This window comes from Podarcis gaigeae (genome assembly GCF_964106915.1).
Source record: "Podarcis gaigeae genome assembly, chromosome: 3".
Classification (NCBI taxonomy): domain Eukaryota; kingdom Metazoa; phylum Chordata; class Lepidosauria; order Squamata; family Lacertidae; genus Podarcis; species Podarcis gaigeae.
The window spans coordinates 50,999,520-51,021,479 of NC_139680.1; the positions used below are offsets into that span (position 1 = coordinate 50,999,520).

The following is a 21,960-nucleotide window of genomic DNA, read 5'->3' on the forward strand; positions in this document are numbered from 1 at the left end:
TTTCCTGTTTTCCTCCTCCAAAAACTAGGTGCGTCTTGTGGTCTGGTGCGTCTTATAGAGCTAAAAATACGGTAGTTATGATCTCTCATAGCACCACCTATTATAACACATCTAGAGAGAAAGAGAGGTCCTTCATCCCATCCTATATTACTCTCATCCCATCCTATATTACTTTCTTGACCACTTCAGTTATACTGGCTGTATACAGTAGTAATTAATCATTATTATTATTATTATTATTATTATTATTATTATTATTATCATATATGCCACCCATCTGATTGGGTTACCCCAGCCATTCTGGGAGGCTTCCAGCAAATTATAAAACCACAGTAAAACGTCACACATTAAAAACTTCCCTAATATTTTACTGCACTTTATAGCAGCAGTCTGGCAAATATGAAGAACAATATTCATATTATATGATCTAAAGAACATGAGGCTGCCACCTTGCTGAAGCTAAGGCAAAGGCCATAGCTCAGTAGCTTTGTATGCAGGATTTCCCAGGTTCAATCCCCACCATCTCCAGGTAGGACTGGTAGAACCCTGCCTGAAATCCTGGAGAGCGGCAGTGAGTCATTGGAGAGGATTGCTACTGATCTAGATGGATCAATGGTTTGACTCAATATAAGGCAGTTTCCTATGTTCCTAAACTGAACAGGTCTAATATCTGGTCACTGCCAGGATGGATCACTTGGAAATCACATGTACACTGCCCTGAATACAGGATGGAAGAAAAGCATGATATAAATGTAAGATGATAATGAGTAAAATAAGCAATGTGCTGAACTGCAGCTATGTTGGGGCTAAAGCCATAGTAAAATAGCCCCCAAATTTGGATAGAAATACAATAATAAAATAAATAAATTATAAGGGTATTTCCCAGTCCCCTCCTCTATTTTTCACTGAAACCTTATTACACTAGATCACAGGCTTTTGCTCTCTGTTAATTAGCCGAGAATAAATACCATCTGCTGGTTTGGTATTCAGAACCACTAATGCAGATTAAGATTCCTACTTCACTCTCGAAGGTAAGGGGGGGGGGGCGAGAAGGGGCCCTCATACTTCTAACCACTCCTTAGTCAAAATGTGGGTTGATGGGTCAGGAAAAAGGAAGTAACAAGTTTGCATCTTACGAGACAGAAGTTGGAAATTGGACAGATGGGGTGGGATGAGTTAGGAAATGGGGGGCGGCGGATTTTTTTAAAGGCTGTTCTTTTATTTCAGAATAATAGATACGTACACAGGAGTGGAAACAGCTCAAATAGAGGGACGGTGAGTAACCAACCTCACGATCAGTCCCTTTTGAGGAGGATTCCCGAAGCAGACTCGCCTCGTCCCCCCCCCCTTTCTTTCAGAGACCACAACTCCAATCTCTCATCGTGGGGGGGGGGCGAGGAGAGCAAGGCGACCGGAAGCTCCTGCATACCCCAACCTGAGGAAGAGAGGGGGAAGGGAGAAGAGGCTGCAAGAGCCTGACCCACTCGCCTGCGTCTCCCCTCCGTAAGCCGCGCAGAGGCGGCGGCAAGCAGGACAAGGTGGGAGGCTCCCTCCCTTCTCCGGGTTGGAATCGGTGAGGTGAAGTCTCTCCCTCCACTCTGGAAAACCGGGGAAGGTGGGGGTCGGAGAGAGAAGCGGCGACGGCGGGAATGAGGAGGGGGGAAATGGGGAGGGGGGAGCACTGCAGTGAATGCGGGGCCGCAGCAGGGCACTCACCGTCTCTCTCTGCCCGTTCTCACAGCAATAGCCAGCAGCACCGTCCTTCTCTTCACATCTTCACACAGCCGCCACCGCCGCCGCTCAGCCCCTCCCCTTTCTGTGTCTGTTGGGCTCGTGCCAACCGGGTCCGTTTGGGTTTGAAGTTCGAACTCTCAATAGCCGCCCCCCTCGCGGACAGGCGCTCGTGAGAATTGGGGGGGGGGAGAGAGAAGGAGGCTGAGATGATCCGTGAGAGAGCGTGAGGGCGGGGGGGGGGGGTGGAGAGAAGGGGCCGGTAGAGAGAAACTGCGAAGGAGAGAAAACGCGGAGCTTCCCCCGCACAAAGCTTCACAATAGACACGCAGCGGCGCGCGCGTGTGTGTATGTGTGTGTGTGTGTCGAAGGCGGGGCTTCTCCGCCGGCTCCAGCACTCTCTCCTGGAACGGGGGTGGAGGATGGTAAAGGGGTGGGGGGAGGTGAAGGTGTTGTTTACGCAACCACCTGACTGGCGTCCTCGACAGATCCCTTGACACACATTGGAAAGGGAGTCGGGAGACACCACCATCATCCGGCTCCCCTGCCTCGCCACCCCCCAGCACGATGTCGGGTGGTACAGGCTACTTTTGTTCTATTGACGGGGGGAGGATGATGGAGGAGGCACCAGAATTATTGCGGCGTTTACTCAAGCCGGCTTGTCGCAGCCAATCAGAATGAAGGGAGGCGGAGCTGGAGGATGTTCCGACGCACTTATATACGAATTCTTTCCAGCATTTAGCCCTGCTTATTCGAGAGAAATATTTTTCATGGCCCAGGGTCATCCTATATATTTTGTGCCCGCCTCCATTTTCCTTTTGAGACGTGTTTGACTGGAAGCGAAAAGTGCTGAAGAGCCAGTACTTGATAGCGCAGGCTCTGGAACATTTATCACTGAAGTTTTCTTAAAGCTTATGGGACGTCTCTAGTCTAGGATGCCCAAAGGAAGTGAGGTTGCAGTCCTATTACTCTCAGGAGCCAATCTTATCCAGCACACCTGACGGATTTCTGAGTAAACATAAATAGGATTGGATTGCAGTTTGCGGATGTTTATCGAAAGACAGTCTTACTAAATTCAGTGGGGCTTAACTATCTAGTAAGGCTGCAAGTGAACTAAGCACACTTACGTAAAAAGTAAATTATGGAAATTAATGGGACCTGCTTCTGAATAAGCATGCGTGGGATTAGGCTATAATACACCTAAAATGCACGATTCAGAAATAAGCCTCATTGAGTTCCGTGGAATCTACCTGCAGGTGAGTAGAGGATTGCCGCCTTAACCTGGGACTAACCCTAACCCTTAACCTGGGACTAACCCAGGGCCAAGAGCCCAACTTACCGGGGAAGTAAGAATTGGTCTTCTGAGTAGCTGTGGTTATGATTGCGCTGCATTTCAGTGGGGCTTACTTAAAAGTAAACATGCATATAGAGCTTGTTGTTTGCTTTAAAACGCCCTACTTGTTAATGCAATGTGAAATCAAGTGCTTTGCAGGCTACAGGATACTAAAACAAATGACACCGCATGGTTGTTGGTATGCAGTGGTTCCTCCTGAGTGCCGCAAGAATGAGCCAATGCATTGCTCGATACGTAGTTTGTCCTCGTAATGGACATGTAAACAACTTGCATGGCTCTTGTCAGCGCAATCCTATGCGCCATTTCTAGGGAGCAAGTCCCACTGATTTCAATAGGATTTCTACTCAGAAATAAGTCCAATTCAGTGGGGCTTACTTCTGGGTAGGTGGTGGAGTTGCAACCTAGGGCTTCGTGAATGTTAAATCATATTACTTCGTACTTCTTCTGGGGCTACTTGAGAAAACAAGCTTTGTTTACTGGTGGTGGGAAATACAGCACTGAAGTGTTAAGTGTCACAGAATATTTGTGGAAGGGGGAACGATGGGGCACTGCGTCTCTTCAGCCATTTTATGGCAGGCCATAACATTCCTTCTCACATACTTGCAGCTGCCGCATCTCTGCTTATTTACTCGGAAGTTCTACTGAAGCGTTCTCCCAAATAAATGTGCATCAGGGAGCCGCTTTATACAGCCCAGTTCAGCGACGAAAAAGCTTTCATGTTTGGCTCTGGGTCGGCATGTCGGTTGCATGCTGGGATTTGTATACTTGGTGGAAGTCCTACGCCATGTAATCTTAAAACCAATCTTGGAATGAATGATACCTACGGCGAAGACTTCTTGACGGATGCTTTTAAAATTGGAGCAATTTTCTAAAAACAATTTTGCGATTTAAAACTGGGCAAAGTCGCGGAGCCAGCGCGTTATTCCCGACAGGGAAAGGGAGCTGTTTTGTACAGCTGCCAGGACCCGCCGGGTGCTCCTCGTGGCTCCTCCCTCCTGCCGATGGTCCACTTCCGTTCTGCTAAGATGTCGGCCGCCATAGCAGCGCTCGCTTCGTACGGCGTCTCGGACTCCGATTCCGACTCGGAAGCGGAGGGCAGGCCCGTCCACTCGGCGGCTCCCGTCGCCGACGAGGATGCGGTGCTGCACCTCGCCTCGTCTGCCCCGGCCCAGCAAGCGCTGCTGCCCGTCGTGGACTCGGCCCCGGCGGTGGCTGTCAAGGTAGGAGCTGCTCCGGAGTCGCCCGCCTGGGACTCCGGGGCGGGTGGGGGCAAGGAAGCGCTGCCTCCTCGCCCGTACGTGGTCCGAGGAGGTCGCCCAGAAGCGGCGGCTGCGGTGCTCGCTCTCCCTCTCTCGCCCCGAGGTTAAGTCATTTCATCCTGCTCCGAGCCGGGCAGATTCTCCCCGGGGGTCACCTATGCCGCGAAGGTTTCTCGTTGGCGCACGAGGGTTGGCGCCAGTTTTTCTAGAAGAATTCCTCTGACTTCTATGCAGGACGGGCAGAAAGTCAACAGGGAGAGCTTGCTCGCCGTGGAGGGAGAGTGCTGGCCGACGAGTTCTCGCCTCTTGGAAGCCTGCCTGTTCCTTTAAACTTTAAAGCTTTAGGAGAACTCTTAAGGCGGAGAAGGGACATGGGGCTTACAAACTTAAGGCTCAAAAATGCTTGGGTGTTTTGACTGAGAGAGGGTAAGGGTGGCCTATTTGGTATTTCTTAACGGGAAAGCGATCTCTAAAAGGTAGTGTGTCATATTTTTACGCTAATGCATCTTGGTCTGACCCATATTTGAAACTATTGCTGTGAATAAACTTTGTTTATAAACTTTGTTTATGGGTTTCCCTTGCCCCTACTCAGAGTCTGAGTGGCAAAACCACCATTGCCCAGTTAGGCACCTTGCAGTGGAGGGACTTGAAAACATTACAGTACTTGTCTTTTCAATTGATTGGATCCCAGTCTAATATTTGCTCTGCTCGATTTTAAGGAACTAAGCTAATACCACTGATATTCTGGTTATGCTAGGCTTTAATGCTAGGTGTGATTCCACTCCCTTTATACATAAGGGGAGCTTACCTGCTTCATTCTGTACAGCAGAGATGGCTGACCTGTGACCCTGCAGGTGTTGCTCAGCTCCAGCTCCCAACACCCCTGACTAATTGCTGTGCTGGCTGGTGCCAATAGAAGCTGGAGTCCAGCTACATCTGGATGGCAGAAGGTGAGACAGCCCTGTTGTACAATATTTTTGACATCTGGCTAGGATCCATTTAGGCTGTCTTTATTAATGCTTTCTCATGTATGTGAAACTTTATCTTATTCTGTTGTAGTAGAACAGGCTAGGCGTCTATAAATTGCTTCCTCCTGTTTCCACTTTAATCTATGCTTCACAGTAACCTCCAATTCCATGAGATTAAAGTCCATTAAAACAACAATAACCCTATGATGATTGCAATAGCTCTTGTTTGTGTTCCCCAGCAATTGATATTCAGAGGCATAGTGCTTCTGATCAATGAGGTAGTATATAGACATCATATTGGCAGTTTGCTTTCAATTCCTTTTGTAATGATCCTTAATATGGAAATAAAATAAAATAAAATTCTTCCATTAGCACCTTAGAGACCAACTAAGTTTGTTATTGGTATGCACTTTCATGTGCATGCACACTTTTTCAGACACCTTAATATGCAATTTGTCTTTTCTTAGCTGCCACACACTGTGTCATCATTTTCTCTGTACTACTCATCGCAATTCCAAAGTCCTTCTGAGAAGTGAAATGCTAGTATGGACCAGGACTGGGCATGAAATAAAACTGAGAATGGTTATTAGGCTGGGCTGTTAAGATCTGGTCTCTTCTTCATCCTCTCAGCAATTCCTTTTGCTACCCTTGTGAAAAACAAGGAGACCCTCACACGGATCTCTCACCTCCCCTACAGATGTGCTTTTCTTGCCTGTCTTAATTAATGGCAGGTCTTAAGCAATGCTGCTGGTTGAACTAGCAGATCAGGAGAGAAGCAAAAGACTCAACCTTTTCCTTGCTTCTCTCCCTCTGCCATAGCTGCATCATTCTTCCAAAGTTCAGCAGTCAACCAATTGAGAGAAGGAAGTTGGCAGTCTTCCCAGAAGCAGTTTTGGAGAACCAGTTGCCCAAATCAAACTTAAGTAAATTGAATAAATTTTGGTGTATCTAAGTAAAATTTAACTGAAAAGTAACCATAGCTACTATGTGGAATCTTATAAAAGATCCAAGCCCTTTTACATTGTCCAGTATCTAGCTGCATAACCCTGTCCATCTCTTTGTCATGCCTGTGTGTGTCTAAAGCACATGGGACTCTTACATCTATGGCAATATAATTATTCATGAAATCATAAGCTGTTTTTAGGTTGTGAGAGTGAGGACTCCTTTTAGTCTTCCTGCTCTTGCTTATCTCAGCCCTTTCTTTTACCCCCACTGTAATCTACTAACTGCTCCAATATCTTTTGTATAGGTAAAATCCTGCAATGTTTCCTTTGGTGCTAGTTTTGAACAGTGTTCAGCAATTTGGTGGTGGTTGTTTCCTACACAATCTAATAATTTATCTTGTAAGCATCGGCTATAAATTTTCACTGCCAAAAGGCAATGAACAGCCAAGAAATGTACATAAGTAGTTCAATCCTGTGTCCAACAGGAAAGGTACATACTTTTTAGGAAGCAGACAACCCTTGGATTTAAATTGCAAAACACAAATGTTTGCTTACGATTCTGAAACTTGTATAGAGGCAGAAGTCTGATTTGCAATGGTTATTTCATAGTAAAGAAGATTTATTATGAGCAGTGTTGCAATTGTTTAGGTTGTATGATTCTAATTAAGTAATGCAAGTTTTTTTTAGCTTTTTTAGTGTACTTCATCATCGTGATAGAGAAGAATGCCTTCACATTTTAAGATTGTTATATCCATGATACTAATCAGAGAGCAATTTGGAATAATTCTTTTTGTTGCTGTGCATTGATTAAGATTCCACATAGTAGCTATGGATACTTTTCAGTTAAATTTTACTTAGATACACTGAAATTTATTCAATTTACTTAAGGTTGATTAATTTCAATGGATCTACTTTTAGAAAAACTGAGTTCACTGTCACCCTGTTTTTCCTCAAGAATGGCCCTATTTGCACATCTTGGGAAGAGCATTGTTTGGCTTCATGTGTGTCTTGCTTGGAGTGAAACAAACCATAACTTCTAGTTTGGCTACAACGCTAAGCCACATGTCATTGTTGCTTTCACTTGTGCTACCAGAAGTATAAATCGGGAACTTCCTGCACATTTACAGTTAAGTATTAGCTATTGTTTGCTGTGACATGTGAATGTAGTCATTACATCTGTTTTGTTTGGTTGTCCTGTTTGCTTATAATATGTATGCGTATAGAGCTATATAGATACGGTGGGTGGGTGGGTGGGTGTGCGCGCGCACTCACCCACAGAGACAGAGAAAATCCCTCCTAGAATTGTAGCTGTCCATGGGCAGGACCTGGTGTCTATGTAGAAATAATACGTTTGGTAGACTTTTCCAAACTCTGGCATTGTTTGCAAAAGTAGATTAAAATAAATTCTGAGGCTGTGTTATTCTACACATTATTTTAATGTCAATACATTTTAAAGTTTTTATAATACGTTTTTCAAATTCTTACTTTCTATACAGCCTTTGTAGTATCCATGAAAAATTCACTGACTTGAAATGTGTTGAACTTAGAAAACATTTCTAATGTACCCCTTTTGTTGCTCCTACTATGCTATTACATGCTGCATCAGGTGTTTGACAAGAAGTTGTAGTATAGTATTCCAGAAATTCACTTCTAAATTCCCATATGACCACAGTTACACCATAAATTGAGTGTGATGTTTTGTTTCATTGTTTGATTGTGAGTGTTGCTTATTCTTTGAGGAATTGCAATCATTTTTGCCAGCTTTAATTCAGCAGGAGGGTAGGAATAGGTGTGTTGCTTGTAGGAGGGCCCAGTTCTGAGTCATTCCAGATTTTCTTCTATGTAATGGGTATTGTGCAGTGCCCATGACATTTTCTTAGCTTTTAAAATGTTCTCCTAGGCCCCAAAACTTTGGGCACCCCTGAAAATAGATACGGTAAACTCTTACGCAAGTAGATGTGTCAAGAGTTCTCTACAATGTACTAAACAGTAGCTTTTGTTTGAAGGCTAAAACCAATACTATATATTTCTTTCTCTGCCATAATTCATTAATAGAATAACATTACGTTGTGTAATATTCTTGAGCAATGGTGGGCAATCTGTGGTCCTCTGCAGGTAGCAAGAAAGCAAAGTTAAGATTGTCACCAGCCCACACTTCCTTTCTCTCTTAAGATTATCACCGCCCACACTGTTCTTTCTCTCTGTGTCTTGAAAATTCAGGAGAGAAAAAAGGAGGGAGAGAAACAGGGAGGAGTGATTATCATTTTAAGAGAAAAACAGTGTGGGGGTGGTTCTGGCCCCATTCTCAGTGCCAGCATACAACCCCACTCCCTGCAAAGAGATTACCTCCAAGAGGGTGCATTTCTTGTAAAGAAAAGGGGGGAAAAGCTCATTCCTGTTCTAGTGATTAATCATTAAAAAAAATGCTTGCTGCACATCTCAGATATGGAGACCAAACAATAATCAAGCAGCCTGGTTTCAAATGACAGTTCTAGTTGCAAAGATGTTGATCTTGCAAAAAAGGAATGCTCAAAAGGGGCAGATACAGTTTTCTGAGTGCAAGGGTCAAGAAGTCATGATTAGACCAATGAGAGTGGCTCACATGAAAAGAGAAATCAAGATAAATTTGGATGTCTGTGATAGGGCTTCCTAAACCTCTTCTCAGATTGAGGAGTGTGGAACCTCTTATTCCTTGGGGCAGCTGGAGGATCTCAAAAAAACAGTAAAACACCCCCCTTCTTTCATTTTCCTAATTAACAAATAGATAAAATGAGCTAAGCATCTTTTGTGATTTGCAGGTTGGGGCTTCTGGGAGAGTGAAAAGAGTATGGTATGTGGTCACTCTTTTTGAAGGTGTTGGATGGGTAGAGGAAGAGACACATTGCATTTATTGTGGACTAAATGGTTTGAAATAAAAGTTCAGGCAATAGTAGTTAACATGGGATAGCTCAATTGGTAGAGCGTGAGACTCTTAATCTCAGGGTCATGGGTTCAACCCCCACGTTGGTAAAAAGGCTTTTGCATTACAGGCTTTTGCATTTCGTCATACCTTCCAATTCTATGGCTCCACTGTATGTTTGCACTAATCTCTGCCAGAAATAGGGATTTGCACTGAAGTACTCTCTTGGCGTTGCAAGCATAGAAGTGGATATATGGGATTCCCTGCTTCCCTTCTTCAGTTGTCTAAACTATAATGCAGCCTTGTTTTTCCAATGATAGCTTTGTGCTGGGAAAAGGCCGTCCTCTAGTTCATTGCCTGGTGCACAAGTGGCACTCGTAGGTTCTGTTGTGCTCGTGAATATCTCTTAGCCACCTGCAAAGCTTCTGTATTCTTCTCTTCTCCCCTCCCTGCCCATCTTCAGAGGTCTGAAGGGAGCAACATCTGCATTAGAATAATAGAATCTTAGAGTTTAAGGGACCCAAGGCTTATCTAGTCCAACCCCCTGCAATACAGGAATCTCATCTAAAGCATCCATGACAGATGGCCATTCAGCGTTTCCTTAAAAACCTCCAAAGGAGAAAAGTCCATCATCTCTCATGGGAGTCTGTTCCCCACATTGAAAAGTACTGAACTCTGTGAACTTTTCAAAGCAGATTAGCAACAAACAAAGCCAAAGGTGGAGAGACTGGGAGGGAAGGTAGGAAAGTGCCTCATACTATACTACCCTTATGCCAAGGATCACAAGGCAGTCTGCAATATAAAAACACAAAATACAAAGCATAGTAACAAACATTGGAGTGCACAATAACAAAAAATGCCTTGTTAAATTCCTGGTGATTTCACATAATTTTAATTATGCATAAAGTATTTTAATGTGAGTTGTGCTGGAAAGGAGAAGGGCCTTTCTTATGCTGCCTTCCCTGCCGGATTTGTGTGCAATGAAATCCATGAGGGGCTCCAATGTACTCAACTAGGGAGACCATTGCATAGCATGGGATCACTATGAAGAAAGCCCGTTCTTCACTGCTGTGAAGGGTGGGGCAGAGTAGGACGTCATCTCACAATTTTATGAGCATGAAGAAGAGGAGGAGTTTGGATTTGATACCCCACTTTATCACTACCCTAAGGAGTGGCTCACAATCTCCTTTTCCCTTCCTCCCCCACAACAAACACTCTGTGAGGTGAGTGAGAGACTTCAGAGAAGTGTGACTGGCCCAGGGTCACCCAGCAGCTGCATGTAGAGGAGCGGGGACGCGAACCCTGTTCACCAGATTACGAGTCCACCGCTCTTAACCACTACACCACATGGCGAGATACATATGTTAGAAGGTACTCCTTAGAGTACAAGGACCTGGATTATTTGCATCTTTAGAGGTGACCACCAGCTATTTGGATTAGGACTGAAAGCAAGCGGACAACACCTGGTGTCGGCCAAAAGTTGTGGACTGCAACTGCCATCAGCCACGGCCAGCATGGCCAATGGTCAGTTATAGTCAGTCAACATCTGGAGAGCACCACACTGGCTGCCTTTGCTGTAGGGAGACAGACTACACCATACTGCATTAGCTGCAGCTTCTGAATCATCTTCAAAGGCAGTCCCACGTACCCATTCAGTCATTTTTCTCTTGAATTAAAGCTTGAACAATGCCTTCAAGGTGTTGTGTTTATCTTTGAGAATGGTATGCAATGAAAGAAGACAAATCCAGCAGACAGCGCTTTCTAATTTCACTTTTGTCATATTAATGTTTAATTAAAGAGCTGCAGTATATTCTTCATGTTCCATAAATGCTGGATTATTCTGTCAGCCTGTTTTGACTTTTTCTGGTATGTGTGATTTTTTTTATAAAAAAAACACACCTAATGTTTAGAAATGTGTGGTACAGAAGCAGGAAGAATTTGCAAAGCAAGGAGTTAGATATATGCATGAGTCCCCCAAAGAAGGCTAAAGAGACTAATCTTCTATAATATGGCAAATTTTTGGAGGTATTACTCCGTGCATGCTAGCCATACAGTGTTGTAAATAATATATTGAAAGACATCCACGTTTGTGCTAATTTCCCCTGCTCCTTTTTTAATCTATTGCAAAATGATCACTATTCTACTTGAAATTTTGGAACGTACTCTTCCAAAATCACACATAGTGATGTGACCTACACTTTTCCCCCTTCAAAGCAGTACCAAAGAGGTTGAAACATCATGGTTCTGAACATATTTCAGAGACAGATCCAGATAAACTTGTCTGGATTAGCAGGAAGTCATCTGTGCAAAAAAACAGATTTGCTTGTTAAAAATGGTGAATGCAGGGAGCCTTGTAAGTGAAAGCTGGATTAATACTAGGTAAAGGTAAAGGTACCCCTGCCCGTACGGGCCAGTCTTGACAGACTCTGGGGTTGTGCGCCCATCTCACTTAAGAGGCCAGGGGCCAGCGCTGTCCGGAGACACTTCCGGGTCACGTGGCCAGCGTGACAAAGCTGCATCTGGCGAGCCAGAGCCACACACGGAAACGCCGTTTACCTTCCCGCTGGTAAGCGGTCCCTATTTATCTACTTGCACCCGGAGGTGCTTTCGAACTGCTAGGTTGGCAGGCGCTGGGACCGAGCAGCGGGAGCGCACCCCGCCGCAGGGATTCGAACCGCCGACCTTTCGATCGGCAAGTCCTAGGCGCTGAGGCTTTAACCCACAGCGCCACCTGCGTCCCCTTTAATTAATACTACTGTGCTTCAATTTCAAAGATCCCAGGTTCAGATAGAATGGTGAATGCATTGTGTGGTTTTGAAGTTAGAAGTTGAGCTAACAGTACAATAGAACTGGAATAGCTATAATTGTCCTTGTGAGAATTGTTCATGTCACAGTCTGTTCTCTTAGTGAAATAATTTTAACAGGAAAGAGGAATGAGATAAAATTATGGATTTGTGACATTTCAGCAAGGAGAGAATTTCATATGTTCCCTTAATTAAATGTGGGGTGCTTTCGATTTCTGAATCTACATTAGTTACTGACAGCTAGAATAGTTGCATAATTGTCTAGTTTCCTTAATAGCAAAAAGTATCTTCACTGTTACTCAAGAATTAATGCATTTCATGTAATAGAATTTGAGATCCATCAAAATAGATTTTAATATTTTTTAAAAGTACGGTAGCCTCAAACCCATAGCATAGAATTGGAGTGTGTGAACCACATTTGTCACATAATTGTACTACTCCATACAATTCTGTTGTGGTGTCTTCTGAAAAAATTAACTGCTGTTAGTGTAACTCTTTCCAGTTAGAGTACGGGGTGCAAAGTGGAGGTTTGTGAATATACCAGTAGCTGTTGCCATTACAAGCAACTGAATTGGGAAGAGGCTGCTTTGAAAAGAATGAAGTCAGGCAGTGCATCTACACCACCACTGGAGCACATACTGTGGAATGCTGTGTGTACATCATTTTGAATAGGCAAAGTTAGTGAGACACACTTACTGTTTTGGATTGCAAGTCACCGATTAGATGATGCATTATGCAAAGTAGCTCACTGAACTGGTGTCTTCTATCTTTTGTAACCCTTTTGTTAAAGGACACAGGGAGGGCATATAGTCATACCTCATGTTGTGTTAGGTTCATGTTGCATCTTTTTGGCTTGCGAACGTGGCATACCCGGTAGTGTATACTTCTGGGTTTTGCCCCGCACACATGCGCAGAAGCGCCGCTTTAGTTGTGGACTTTTCGGGGTATGAATGGCACCCTGGAACGGATCATGTCCGCAACTAGAGATACTACTGTACTTTGGACTGTAGCTTTTTTAAACTGGCAGTAGTAGTAAATTGAGGAATATAGGTACTTTATAATTTGCCTACTTTATTTACTGAAATATTTATAAACCACATTTTCATATAAGATATCACAAGGCAGTATACAACCTTAAAACATAGCGTTATATAAAAGCAATGGTTGGCAGTAGGGCTGGGCAACATCGCAGTGTATCGCCAGCCAAACATCGCAGTTGGGCAGTATACTGCAATGTTGATAAAACAAGCTGCATTGGCTTCTGCCCGCGAGACAGTGCCGTTGGAGGAAGGAACTGCTAGAAGACGTTGCTAGCAGAGGGACTCAGGAGCAGTGGCGGTTTCACCAGCGATATACTGCTGAGTGAAGCCAACATACCAAACCTGGGTGATATATCGCCCAGGCCTAGTTGGCAAAGTATCTCAGGTTTGAAAGGCCAGTCTGAGTGCCTATAAACCAGGGATTGCTGCTGCTGAACCTGTCGACAGGGCAGGGTCTGCCACACTAAAGACTCAGCCCCTAGTAGGTTATTCAGATTGTTTCAAACAGAAGCTGTCCCTAATCTTGCTATTCTCAACTGTAGAAAAGTCTGGTGCTTAAACCTCTGTACAGCTTGACCATTTGTAAGCAAACCTCTTATGAAGAGTTCTTTGAAAGCCACCAGCTTTAGCAATAATATACAGTGCATGATATTCTATTTTGAAAGACGCATTCTTTCCTCCTATAGAGAGCTACACAAAAAAATACTGTCTGTCTTTCCCTGTATCCTGCAATCGGGGAGTGGGAACCTCTGGTCTGTGGGGCCTTTCCATCCAGCCCACAGTTTCTCCTTCATCAGCCCTGTTCCATCTGCCTCTGCATCACAGTAAATCGTTGCAAGCTGCTGCCGTTGCTTCCTCCTGCTGCATTTTTCATGCTGGACTCAGAAATATTTTCTTTCTTCTTCTTCGCCTAGCATGGAAGGAAATTGAGCTGCCAGTGGAGAAACAGATCACTCTGTTTGGGTATTAGCAGCCTGCGTTCCTTCTGTGCTGGGCTAAGGGAAATAGAAACCTATAACCCCACTCGGCAACGAGGAAAGCTGAATAGAAAGAAAGTACAGTGGTACCTCGGGTTACATATGCTTCAGGTTACAGACTCCGCTAACCCAGAAATATTATCTTGGGTTAAGAACTTTGCTTCAGGATGAGAACAGAAATCGTTCGTTGGTGGTGGTGCAGCAGCGGGAGGCCCCATCAGTTAAAGTGGTGCTTCAGGTTAAGAACAGTTTCAGGTTAAGAATGCACCTCCAGAACGAATTTAGTACATAACCAGAGGTACCACTGTAAATGAATTGTGGTTGGGGGTGGATAGAAGGAAAGCATGTAGTGGGGTGGATGAAAAGAGAGGAAAAAGTATGGCAGAGACAAAGAAAATGGGTGTTCTGCCCATTTCTGCTTACTATTGGTAAGTGGCCCTTCAACCACTGCTCCCCCAAGCCCTTGACCCAGGGGTGGGGAACCCTTTTCAGTCTAAGGACCACATTCCCTTCTGACTGAGGGAGTGGGATCTAACCTGGCCAGTGTCCCAAAGGCCAGATAGAAAGGCCTGTAGTGTCACTTTTGGCCCCCTGTTCTTAGGTTCCCACCACTGCCTCAACCACATATCCCAAGAGAATGCAGCCTTTGGCTTTAAAAAGGCTCCCCATACCATCTCTATTCCTGTGCAGACATGACACCTAAGCACATTGTTTTTCCCTTTAACTAACTGTGTTGTATTTCAATACCTTAAGCATGGTCTGAAAACATGGCAATGTCAAAATGCTCATCTTGTGTTTCTTCTCACTCAGTTGTAAGTATCAAGCCTGATGGCTCTTTCCACTGATGTGCTAGGCCTAGCCTAACCTAATTTTCTCAATTTGTGGTATGTGTTGGTTCACTACCACATCTGAATTGCACATTTAGTTCTTGGTTTCACAGGTCGAGAAAGATGCTGACAGGGGAAAACAGATTTAGGGGAAATTTACAGGGGCAAAAACAGGTCCTTTGTGGAAAACTTGAGGCATGTTAAGACTGGAGAAAACAAATGTATGCAGTCCAGAGAGTGACTTTAGTCTTACTCAACTGTGTGCATGCACAGTGGCCTGCAGATTCCTGTGCTTTATGTTTCAAACAGCTTTGGCAACTCGCCTGCATTTTAAAAGCAGGTTGCTATGCAACATGCAGGGACTGCAGTTCAAGGAACTTTACTCCAAAGTGCTGGTGGTCATGTGGAAATAGTCATGCAATTCTGTAGACTGTGGGCAGAAAGAATATTGGTCAGCATCAAAAAGAGCTCGCAACTAGTCCAGTGACTTTTTGACTACTGCTTTAGTAACATAACCACCTTTGCCACATGGCAAACTGTTCCTCTTTAAATTCTAGCCATTGGTATAGTATAGTATAGCATAACATATTGTCTAAAATGCATGATAAGTAGCTATGCTGAAGGGAAATCCTTTCAGCGGCAGCCACTTTTACCATATGGAGTCCTACACCAGAGGGCATAGGGGTTGCCACTGGGAGGAGGTAGCTTAAAAACCCACCCATGTGCAAGCAGAACATTGCATACCTTGCTGTGGAACCCAATGATTTTGAACTACATGGAGATTTAATGTTTGGGGAAATGTCTTAGTTGATAAAATCAGTTAAGCAACTGAGTAAACTGTTTTGTGTGATTGTGACATTTCGTTCCTTGGTTACTTTTAATAGGGGGGGGGGCAGATTGTATTTGTCATTAATATTTTTGTTATAGGATTTAACTCCTTGGGGAAATAAGCTGGGGTAGCTGATGCATGGGGCCCCATTTCCATATTATACACTTTGAACTGAATAGCTGCAATTAATAAAGCAGAGTAGCCTGGTAACAAGAAACAGACAAACAGGTATATTGTCACTAATTCAATGGTAACTTTGTGACATGAAAATAGTCAATTTTTCATTTATAAGTTGTGAATATTCATGTGGATCAGTTGCTCATAAATTTCATTGGACTGCATTATTGCATGAACTGGAACAAGTATGAGTTGGCTGTGTTGTGGCAGGTTTGGAATTTGTGCTGAAGGCAATCCCCTTCATGGCTGATTTTGCATTACAGTGGTACCTTGGTTCTCAAACTTAATCTGTTCTGGAAGTCCATTCCAAAACCAAAGCGTTCCAAAACCAAGGTGCGCTTTCCCATAGAAAGTAATGCAAAATGGATTAATCCGTTCCAGACTTTTAAAAACAACCCCTAAAACAGCAATTTAACATGAATTTTACTATCTAATGAGACCATTGATCCATGAAATGAAAGCAATAAACAATGTACCCCAGTCACACAATCAATCAATCAATCAATCAGTAGCTGAACTGGGCTCCACACAGTCACAAAAACAAAACAAAAAAGTGCCACAAAAACAAAAACGCAAAATAAAGAGCAAAAACAGACAGACCTCAGCATAACACTCAAAATGGAAGTGTGGAACTCAAATCAGAAGCATAACACTCAAAACAGAAGTGTGGCACTCAAAACGGAGCATGTTCGACTTCCCAAAAAAAGTTTGCAAACCGGAGCACTTACTTCCGGGTTTGCAGTGTTTGGGTTCCTAGTTGTTTGAGTACCATGACTTTTGAGAGCCAAGGTACCACTGTACAAGACTAGAGGGGAGCTGTGGTGAGCTGTCAGAAAAGGTAAATGGGCATTTCTATATTTGGAAGTATAAGCATTTTCTTAATGTTTTCTTTTTCTCCCCCACCCCAAGAAGTTACAGTCTCAACAATTTATCCACAGGATACTCAGTGTGGGGACAATACCACATCAGAAGCAAATGTGATTAGCATTTAGTGCTTCAGAGTTAAAAGTAAAAACATGGTATTAAAAGTAGTGAATGTTGCCACTTGGTAGAATCAGCTTATTGCCTATGATGTGCTGTCAGAAAATGGTTTCTATTAAAATACGATTGAATTTTCTAGGAAGATGTGGAAACAGGAGTTCACCTTGATCCAACTACAAAGGAAGTTCAGTTCAACCCAACCTATGACACCATGTTTGCACCTGAGGTAAGCAAACTAACTTTTGTTAAAAATATGAGTAAGTTGGAACAATATTGGCTAACTTTCTTCAAGGAATACCCTGTGAACTATTAAATCATTCCTGTTTAAAAAACAGTCCTTTTAAATTAGGAATAATACTAAATTCTACAGGGATTTCTATAAATCTTGATTTGAGGCCAAGCAAACTTGGCTTTCATTTTGTACATGTATACATCAAAATATGTAATGACATTATATTTAAACTTTTAAATTAAGTACTTGAAATGTGGCATAGGTAGTTTCTTCTCATAATAAAGCAATAATTTGCACACACAAAAGTAAAAATTGCAGGGTAGTAAATAAAAAAAATTAGAAGTCAGATGTCCTTGTGAACATCTTTTTTAAAGCCATCGTTTTTAAATTTCTATAATGAGGCCACTTAAAGTTGCAAATAGGTATGCTCATCAGGCAAAAATCATGGAATTGCACATTCAAAGTTCATTTCCATGTTCGGTTGAAATGCTTAGGATATATCAAGTTCAGACTGGGGAATATTAGACGAGTAAAAGAAAACCATGCATTATTCGCTGTTTATAATCTCCTAGCCAGGGGTTATGTTGTTTCTTTCTCTCCCCCCCCCCCCATTTGTGGAATCACACAGTTGGTGGGTATACTGCATCTAGCTTCACTCTCTCTCTCGCTGATGAATTGTCATATCTGTATACACGAGCGGAAGCCAAGGTAAAATTCTGAAGGTCTGATTCATAGTAGATGGCCATATGCAACGCAAGTTATTTCTACTAAATGCTCAGACAATTCATATGTTTCATGATTTGTCAGATAGAAGGGTCACTTGTACCTCTCTGTATCCCAAAGTATCATGTGTTCAAATCATGGGTACACTAAAATGTACACTAATCTGACACCATGTAAGATCTGTGCTTTATTATTTTTGCATGTTGTTTGTTTTTCTGAGTTTGCACAGTTTCAAAAATATAATCTGGATCTACCCTTATCTTCTACATTAGCAGTATTTATCATAGTAGCAGCAGAGAATGTAGAAAGCATTGTAGTAAGCTACCCTTTTAAAAAGTCTTCACAAACCTTAAAAAAAACAACGCTTTAAATGAGTGTGCATAATAAAATCTACTCCAGTACAGCATGGGGGGGGGGAGGTTGGAAAATAATATTTACTATATAAAAGCTGTCAAATAAATGGACTATAAAAACAATTTAATCTTGAAATCGAATATTCCTCATGGAAAAACACCTCTGGGGAAATGCAACTATAGTTAGTTTTAATACATGCAGCTGTCAAAATCTTGAAATCGTTGCTGTCCAAAGCTGTAAGTTATTTGTGTAAGCTTGAGGCAGTTTTCCTAGGTTTAGCCAATCAGTAAGTGTAGTTTCCATTCCCCATGGAAAAGCTCATCTGAAGCAAGGATGTTAATATGTACACTAATTTTCTGTTTATTTATTCTTTTATAAAACTTAGTCACGGTTTAGGTTTAAATACTGATTATGAAGTTTCAACTTGTATTAAAAGCATGAGAGTGTATGGGAATGCTTAAATAAATAGAAATGGGTTTGCTCCTCTTAACCCTTGAGAAATAGCAAATAATGCATGGAAGGAATCTGATTAGATTTTGCAAATGTGGCGCAACATTACTTTTCTGATGGTTGTGGACTTACCGTATTTTTCGCTCTATAGGATGTACTTTTCCCCCTCCAAAAATGAAGGGGAAATATGTGTGCGTCCTATGGAACGAATGCAGGCTTTCACTGAAGCCTGGAGAGCAAGAGGGGTCGGTGCGCACCGACCCCTCTCACTCTCCAGGCTTCAGGCAGCTATCCGCAAGCCTTCTGAGCGCGGATGGAGTTCCCGCCAGGCTCCAAAGGCTTGCGGATAGCACCCTGAAGCCCGGGGAGTGCAGCGCCAATTCCCGCTATGCTCCCCGGGCTTCAGGCAGCTATCCACAAGCTTTCTGAGTGCAGTGGGAGTTCCCGCCGGGCTCCAAAGGCTTGCAGATAGCAGCCTGTTCTGGGGTCGGGGGAAGCTCGGGCTTCCCCCATCCCCAGTCCCGCAAGCTCCGGGAGTGGCAGCGAGGTTGCGCGCAATCTTGCCGCCGCTCCTGGACCTGTTCTGGGGGCTGGGGTCAGGGGAAGCTCGGGCTTCCCCCACCCCAGCCCCGTGGCTAAAAACGAAGTCAAGACAGCCAGTGGGATGGATCCCGCTCACTGTCTTGCCATCTTTGCTCTCTGGGGCTTGGGGGGGGTAATTTTTTTCGCCCCCCCCCTAAAAGCTAGGTACGCCCTATGGAGCGAAAAGTACGGTATTGATTATTTTAGGTTCTCTGTGGGTTATACTACACTTTACAGTAGCTGATTTATGAGGTGCCAGCAGTTGGACAAGTCAGGCATTGTCCAAGGATCCCAGGGGCTCCAAATGGCTCTCACATGGCCAACCTGCTGGACCACACTCTCCACCTAGCCCCCAGAGCCATTTCAGCAATAACAGGCAACGCCGGCAAGCTCAGTTGCCATCCATGGTGCCCACTTGCTCTGTTTAATTACGGAAAATGTGCTAGCCACTCATTTGTTTTGCTGGTCAACTTGTATGCAAAGGCTTTAAAACGGAAAGCTAGTAGGATGGATCACAGTGGATGTTGTCATCAGGACAGCCTTCTCCAACCTAGTATCTTCCACGTGTTTTGGATTACAACTCCCATCATGCATGACCATTGAACATGCTGCCTGAGGCTGATGGGAGTTGTAGTCCAGCAACATTTGGAGGTCATCAGGTTGGTGAAGACTGGATTAGACTAGAGTTGTTGAGCCTTAGGTTAAAAAGCCCAGCTAGTTGTGCAGCTCACTGAGTGACCTTGGGCCAGCCAGTCACTACATCTCATGTTTGTTAAGGATAAAATGGGCAGGAAGAGAATCACTTTTATTCCCCTGAAAGCCTTAGAAGAAGAGCAGGATGAAAATGTTATAAATGCATGGATATACATATGCATGTAAGTAAAGAGTTGCGTGTGAAATGGCCTTTATTTTTAATGCAGTTTGGGCCGGTGAATCCATTTAGGACTCAACAGATGGCTGCACCTAGGAATATGCTTTCTGGATATACAGAACCAGCACACATTAATGATTTTATGTTTGAACAACAGAGAAGAACATTTGCAACCTATGGTAAGGTATATTTTTTAGATAATCCTTTTGTGATCTTGAATCTGCTACATTTGTCTATGGTTGACATGGTCTGATAGAGTTCAAAGGTTTTAAATATACTCTTATCAGTTCTAAATGTTAGCTAGTTCAGATAATTAGAAAAGGGATCCGATTAGGAGTGTAATATCGACATGCTATGTCCTATACAAGGCCATTGATCTTTGTGCATGGGTCAGTACACAGTCAATAGCCGCTTGAGGTCCTTGTCTTCCAGTTTGGAGACCTAGAGGTAGCATATGCCATATCCCTGTTTCCACCAGAATTGTCAGAAACTACAAAGCATGCAGCTTTCACGTCTCAGTCACTCTTTTATTTGCTAATGTCCCCCTCCCCCAATCTAAATTTTAATTACATGAACTCTGAGGTGGGAACAAAAAAACTTCCTTCCAGTAGCACCTTAAAGACCAACTAAGTCAGTTCTTGGTATGAGCTTTCGTGTGCATGCACACTTCTTCAGATACCAACTCTGAGGTGGGAGTTCATTATTCAGCATACAACACAGGCAGAAATGTACTTGAGTCTATAAGATAGCTGAAGCTTCTTTTAATTACTATGTGCTAAATGTATGTTAAAGTATGCCACAGCTACTTATTTGTATTTATATTTGCTATATGATCATTTGGATTTCTTTATTTGTATTTGTGGGCTAGGGGGTGGTTTAGGGGATGGTTTAAGGGCTTTCGCTGGGGAGTGTATTTTTTATTAGTTTGTATACATTAGTATTGTTAATTGTTTTAATTATTTTTATTCTGTATTTTGTGAACCACCCTGAGACCTACAGGTATAGGGCAGTATCCAGAATTTAAATAATAGTAGTAGTAATAATTTCTACCTTCTAATGTAAGTTGAAAGCGCTGTTGAGATTGAACTGCACTTGCTCCAACATATGCATCATGGTGAGATAAGTGTTTTGGTTATTATGTATTTTCCTAAAATACCTAAATAAGTACAGGGCATACTATATCTGCAAGACATGCTTCCAAACTCTTGTCTCTTCAGAAGCTGCTTTGATTCCTAGAACCATTAATGCTGTCCCTTTTCATGCTGGTTCCCCTGGAAACTGCTAGGTTATCCAGGAGTTATGGTTACCCGATCTGTTCCAATTGTGAAATGCTGCTAGAGAAAGTGGAGCAGTGCTGTTATTAATTCAAGTGGTAGTTAATATCATGAAGAGTATTGTATATTTTCTGAATTTTGTGTGCTATGATTTCGATCCTGACATCCACTAGCAGCTTCTTTGAAAAATGAAGCCTACTTATAAGAGTAACTTGAAGGAAGTGTCAACCAGTGAATGGTATTTCACTGTTCAATAGCCTTTGAAGATTATTTTGTAGATGTCCTCTGTAAGAGGATCAGTGAATAGGAATTTCACAACAATAGTGGTAGTGAACACAAGGACAGCAATTCTGAGAAGTACATCTCAACATTGTGCAAAAAGATTGAAGTCTAAAAAGACTCCCTGTGTCCATTCCATAAGCCTCGTGTTGCTGCTTTAAGCAATCCTATATGTCAGACAGTCAATTGATTGTGGCAAGTAGAGGGAGGAAGCATCTTCAAGAAACCAAAAGAATGGCTACATAGAAAAAGGAAGACCCTGTCCTTTATTCTTTAGAGAATACTCATTGATGGGGCACATGCTTGCATGCAGAATGTCCCAGGTACAGTTCCCAGCATTTCTAGATAGGGCGTGGAAAGTCATTTGTCTGAAACCCTGAAGAACCACAGCTAGTTAGCGTAGCT

General features: G+C 43.1%; 2 protein-coding genes across 9 annotated transcripts in view; one reads left to right on the forward strand and one right to left on the reverse strand.

Annotated features, from left to right (window-relative positions):
- WASF1 (WASP family member 1) overlaps positions 1 to 2,088 on the reverse strand; it is a 49,158-nt gene extending 47,070 nt beyond the window's left edge. Inside the window, exon 1 of one of the 3 annotated variants that reach the window (XM_083731307.1) lies at positions 1,717 to 2,088. The gene's annotated coding sequence lies outside the window, so the exon portion shown is untranslated. The remainder of the gene's footprint in view (positions 1 to 1,716) is intronic. The other 2 variants (XM_083731310.1, XM_083731309.1) reach the window with 2 other exon arrangements.
- CDC40 (cell division cycle 40) overlaps positions 1 to 21,960 on the forward strand; it is a 93,110-nt gene that overhangs the window by 52,690 nt on the left and 18,460 nt on the right. Inside the window, exons 1-4 of one of the 6 annotated variants that reach the window (XM_083731301.1) lie at positions 4,089 to 4,305; positions 5,171 to 5,294; positions 16,930 to 17,016; positions 20,052 to 20,181. In XM_083731301.1, the coding sequence (XP_083587427.1) occupies positions 17,002 to 17,016; positions 20,052 to 20,181 (145 nt within the window). In that variant the 5' untranslated portion in view covers positions 4,089 to 4,305; positions 5,171 to 5,294; positions 16,930 to 17,001. Of the gene's footprint in view, positions 1 to 1,428; positions 1,574 to 2,407; positions 2,988 to 4,088; positions 4,306 to 5,170; positions 5,295 to 16,929; positions 17,017 to 20,051; positions 20,182 to 21,960 lie in introns of those variants that run through there. The other 5 variants (XM_083731300.1, XM_083731302.1, XM_083731299.1 and 2 more) reach the window with 5 other exon arrangements.